The 4,886-nt window shown below is 64.7% G+C and overlaps 2 protein-coding genes across 3 annotated transcripts; both read left to right on the top strand.

Annotated features, from left to right (window-relative positions):
- The first annotated feature begins 692 nt into the window (after positions 1 to 692).
- Positions 693 to 1,988, top strand: RNASEK (ribonuclease K). Its single transcript, XM_027909870.1, has 4 exons — positions 693 to 748; positions 779 to 867; positions 1,455 to 1,534; positions 1,841 to 1,988. The coding sequence occupies exons 2-4, from the start codon at positions 790 to 792 to the stop codon at positions 1,977 to 1,979; spliced, it is 297 nt and encodes a 98-aa protein (XP_027765671.1). The 5' UTR covers positions 693 to 748; positions 779 to 789; the 3' UTR covers positions 1,980 to 1,988.
- A 601-nt stretch (positions 1,989 to 2,589) lies between these two features.
- CUNH17orf49 (chromosome unknown C17orf49 homolog) lies at positions 2,590 to 4,800 on the top strand. Of its 2 annotated transcripts, none has more exons than XM_027909869.1 (6): positions 2,590 to 2,723; positions 3,350 to 3,444; positions 3,938 to 4,039; positions 4,139 to 4,326; positions 4,552 to 4,644; positions 4,756 to 4,800. In XM_027909869.1, the coding sequence occupies exons 1-6, from the start codon at positions 2,703 to 2,705 to the stop codon at positions 4,758 to 4,760; spliced, it is 504 nt and encodes a 167-aa protein (XP_027765670.1). In that variant the 5' UTR covers positions 2,590 to 2,702; the 3' UTR covers positions 4,761 to 4,800. The 2 variants fall into 2 exon arrangements, with proteins under 2 accessions (XP_027765670.1, XP_027765669.1); XM_027909868.1 differs by having other exon boundaries at positions 4,753 to 4,791.
- The last annotated feature ends 86 nt before the right edge of the window (positions 4,801 to 4,886 follow it).

Raw genomic sequence — 4,886 nt, forward strand, 5'->3', positions numbered from 1 at the left:
AGAGGGACCCCCTCCGGGGGTGACACGGGGACGCGCGTGACGTCAAGCGTGATGTCAGTGGGGGACACAGGTACGGGCAGCGACAGGAGGGGGACAGGTGGGGACAGGTGGCCAAGGGACACCCAGGGGACACCTAAGGGAACGCCCAGGGGACACGCGTGACGTCACTGAGGGGTGGGGGGACACCGGGCTGGGACAGGTACGGGAAGAGAGCGGAAGGGGCAGGAGGGGACAGGTGAGGACAGGAAGGGACAGGCGGCCAAGGGACACCCAGGGGACACTCAGGGGACACCCAGGGGACACGCGTGACGTCACTAAGGGGTGGGGGGGACACCTGGCTGGCACAGGTACAGGCAGGGACCGGCAGGGACAGGTGGTTACAGGTACATAAAGGACACCCAGGGGATACTCAGGGGACACGGGCGACACACGTGGGTGGCGCGGGCGTGGCCAAACCCGGCGCCAGAGCCAATCAGCGCCTCCGTTTCGCGCCCCCCCCCCGCCGTTGGCTTGAATGGAACCTCCCGAGAGGGCGCGGCCTGGCCGGGGGGTGTGGCTTACAGGCGGGGGCGCGGTTATTCAAATAGCCAAGCTAATTATAAGGAAAGGGGGCGTGGCCCCGCTTAGGGGCGTGGCCTCTCGCGCTCAGACGTTCCGGGAGCTCCGCGCTCCGCCAGACACCCCCCCCACCCCCCAAAAACCCGAACCCCCCCCTAAAAACACCCCCAAAACCGGCCGGAACCCCCTCAAAACACACCTGGAGACCCCCCAACCCCCGCGGAGCCCGCGATGGTGTCGCTGCTCTGCTGCGGGCCCAAGATGGCGGCCTGTGGGCTGGTGCTCAGCGCCTGGGGCGTCGTGATGCTGGTGAGAGGGGCTGGGGGGGGCTGGAGGGGGGCTGAGGGAGTTTGGGGGTCTTTGGGGTGTCCTGAGGGTGTTGCGGGGTCTTGGGAGGGTCCAGGGGGGTTTTGCGGCGTCCTGGGGGGGGTCTTGGGAGGGACCCGGAGGCATCCCTGTGAGGCTTGGGGGGGTCCTGGGGGGATCTTGGGAGGGTCTGCGGGGGTTTGGGGGTCTTGGAGGGGCTTGGGAGGATCCTAGGGGGGTCCCTTTGGGGTTGAAAGGGGGTTTGGGAGGGGCCTTGGGGGTCTTGGGAGGATCCGGGAGGGTTTTGGGGGGTCCTATGGGGTATGTGGGGGGTTTGGGAGGGGTCTCTGGGTGGCTCCCGGCCCCTCTCCCCCCTCCCCCCCCCCACTTCCCCTCAGCTGCCCATGAGTCACCCCCAGTGCCCCCACCCCCACTGCTCCCAGTATCCCCAATATCCCGATCCACTCAGTGCTCCCAGTGCCCCTCGTGCCCCTCCCATCACTTCCAGTGCCTTCCCAGTGCTCCCAGTCTGTCTCCCATCACTCCCAGTGCTCTCCCAGTGCCCCCAGTATGGCCAGTTTGCCCTCCAGGTGCTGCTGGGGATCTTTTTCAACGTGCACTCGGCCGTGCTCATCGAGGACGTGCCTTTCACCGACGAGGATTTCAAGGAGTGAGGCCCAGGGGGGGATTTTGGGGGGTCCTGGGGGGATTTGGGGGGAACTTGATGCCCTTCACCAGCAAGGACTTCAAGGAGTGCGGCCTGGAGGGGGATTTTGGGGGGATCTGGGGGGTCCTGGAGGGAGCTGGGGGGTTTTCTGGGGGGAAAATTGGGTGGAAACCAGGGGGGATTGGGAGATTTGGGAGGATTTGGGTGGAATTCGAGGGGATTTGGTTGGAATTCATGGGCATTTGAGGGGGATTTTGGGGGGATTTGGGGGATTTCCCCCTCCCTGACTCCCCCCCCGCCCTCCTGCAGTGGCCCAGAGCGGCTGTACGGGCTGTTCGAGCAGGTCAGCTACAACTGCTTCATCGCCGCGGGGCTCTACGCGCTCCTGGGGGGCTTCTCCCTCTGCCAGGGGCGCCTCAACAAGCGCAAGGAGTACATGGTGCGCTGAGAGACCCCCTCCCGGGGCAGGAGACCCCCGAACCTCCCCCCAAAATACCCCAAAACCTTCCCCCCCAACCCCCCCGAAAGGAGCGACTTTGTGCCAGTGCCACCCAGTTGGAACCAGTTCTCCCAATAAAAACTGCGGGGTCTTTGTGCCGCCCCCCTCCCCCAGCGGTGGTGTTTTTTTTTAGGGGGGAAGGGGGGGGTCATGCGGGTTTTTGGGGGGCAAAGGGGGATTTTGGGGGAGATTGAGGGGGTTTTGGGGACAGAAAGTGGGGCTTTGGGGGCAAAAAAGGAGGGTTTGGGGAGGGATTTTAGGGGGGGAAGAAGGGGGCTTTGGGGGGTATTTCAGGGGGACTTGGGGGAAACTCGGGGGGATTTGGGAAGATTTGGAGGGAATTCAGGGAGATTAGGGGGGTCCTGGAGGGAATTTGAGGGGGATTTAGGGGCGATTTACTGAATTGGGGGGGTTTGGGGAGGTTTGGGGGTCCTGGAGGACACAGAGCAGCGAGACAGCGGCGCGGAGCGGCCGAGGGAGGCGGAAGTGGGCGGGGAGTAGGCGGGGCTTGAGCTGAACCAGCTAATAGGCTGTGAGGTGGGCGGGGCCCGGCGGGAGGTGGGAGGTGCTACCAACGAGACGCGCGGGGCAGAGCGTCCCCCTCCCCCCGCCGCCACCATCGAGGAGCCCGAGCGGCGGCGGCGGCGGCCGGAGGGGCCGGGACGGGCGGCGATGACGTCAGCGAGCACCAAAGTAAGGGATTTGAGGGCGTTTGGGGGGGATTTTGAGCTTTTGGGTTTTTTGGGGGGGAATTGGGGGGGGGTCAGGATGGGAACGGGGGAAGCACTTCCTGTTTGGGAGCACTTCCGGTCCGGGCGCGGGGGTCCGTCCCGGGGGGGCGGCCGGGGGCGACGCGGCCCCGCCCGGGGGTTCCGGGATAAGTTCGGGGGCTACTGGGACCAGTTTGGGGCCCGGGGGGAGGGGGTCACCGGTCCCAGTTCTGGTCCCAGTGCCCTTCCAGTGTTCCCAGTCCCTGCCCCAGTCATTTCCAGTCCCTCCCAGTCCTCCTCCCATCACTCCCAGTTCTCCCAGTTCCTTTCCCAGTGCTGCCGGTACCCCCAGTCTCCCTCCCACTCCATCCTAGTCTCCTCCAGTCCCCTTCCATCACTCCCAGTCTCTTCCAGTCTTCCCAGTGCTCCCAGCCTGACCCAGTCTCTCCCAGTGCTCCCATTGCACCCCATTATTCCCAGTGTCCCTCCCAGTCCCCCTCCCATCATCCCCAGTCCCCCCAATCCCTCTCAGTTCCCTTCCATCATCCACAGTCCCCCCACAGTCCCTCCCAGTGCCTCCCAGTGCTCCCAGTGTCCCTGTTGTCGCAGGTTGGGGAGATTTTCTCGGCTGCCGGCGCCGCCTTCACTCGGCTGGGGGAGCTGACGATGCAGCTGCACCCCGGCACCGACACCTCCCCCGCGGGGTGAGGGGCCTGGGGGTCCGGGGGGTCTTTGGGAGGGATTTGGGAAGATTTGAGGGGGATTTGGGGTCTCTGTGGGGGGATTTTGGGAGGTCTTGGGGGGATCAGATTGGAATTTGGGGGCATTTGGGAAGATCTGGGGGGATTTGGGAAAATTTGAGTGGAATTTGGGGGATTTTGGGTGGGGAGGGGGAGTTGGGGTCTCTTTAGCTCCTCCCAAATCTCCCCCAGAGTTCCTCTGAGCCCCCCAAATCCCGGGAATCCGCCCCAGATCTTGGGAATTCCCCCCCAAACACCAGGACTCCCCCACACAGGTCCCGCTGGACAGAGCAGGAGCTGTCCCTGCTACAGGGGATGGGCCGTGAGCCCTTTAGTGCTCCCAAACCCCCCCAAACCATCCCCAAACCCCCTCTAGAGCCCCCCCAAATCCCGTGAATCCCCCCCAAATCCAGAGAATCCCCTCAAATCCCGTGAATCCCCCCCAAATGCACCGCAGGTCCCGCTGGACGGAGCCGGAGCTGTCCCTGCTCCGGGGGGCCGTGGCCCGTTTTGGGGAGGACCTGAACCGCCTCAGCGCCCTCATCAAGGACCGCACCGTGTAAGGGGGGGGTTTGGGGGGGGTGTTGGGGTCCCCCCGTACCCCCCCCCCAATCCCAAAACCCCCCGAATTCACCCCAAAACCCCTCCCCCCCACCAGGGCGCAGCTGAAGGCGGCGGCCAAGCGCAAGGCCTATGAGGACAGCGGGGTCCCCCTGCCCCCCCCCGGCCACGACTCCCCAAAAAAGGGGCCCAGGAAAGGGGGGGGGGCCACGGGACCCCCCCAGAGCTCAGGGGGGGCCCCCCACGACCCCCCTGGGCCCCCCAGCAAGAAGCAGAAGGTGGCAGGTAATTGGTTTGAGGGGTTTTGGGGAGCCCCCCCCCTTTATTTTTTGGGGTCTCCTGGGGGTCCCTGACCCCCCTCCCTTTGTCCTTGAGATCCTCTGACCCCACTCCCTTTAAGTTTCAGGTCCCTCTGACCCTCCCTTTTAATTATGAGGTCTCTTTGACCCCCCCCTTTTAATTTTTGGAGCCCCCCACTAATTTTGGGGTCCCCCTTTTCCCTCCCCCCAGAGCCCCCCCCAGGTGACCCCGACCCCCCCGGGGACCTCGTGGACGTCGAAGGATTTGGGGACCCCCCTGCCAAGAAGCTCAACTTTGACCAGGGTATGTTTTGGGGGGGGGCTCCAAAAATCTTTGGGGGGGGCCCCCTGGGTTTCTGGGGGGGGCTGAGACTCCCACCCCTCCCCCATCACCCCTTTCCCTCTTTTCCAGCAGCTTGAAGGTCAAAGCTCCCCCTGAAGAGACCCCCCCTGGAACCCCTCCCAGGACCCCCAAAATATGGAGGAGTGCCCAAAAAACTCCTGAGACCCCCCAAAACCCTTCAGAACCCCAAAATATGGGGGAGG

The sequence above is a fragment of the Empidonax traillii genome, unplaced genomic scaffold (genome assembly GCF_003031625.1).
Source record: "Empidonax traillii isolate 1590-97213 ecotype Southwest subspecies unplaced genomic scaffold, ASM303162v1 scaffold2479:size34915, whole genome shotgun sequence".
Taxonomy (NCBI): domain Eukaryota; kingdom Metazoa; phylum Chordata; class Aves; order Passeriformes; family Tyrannidae; genus Empidonax; species Empidonax traillii.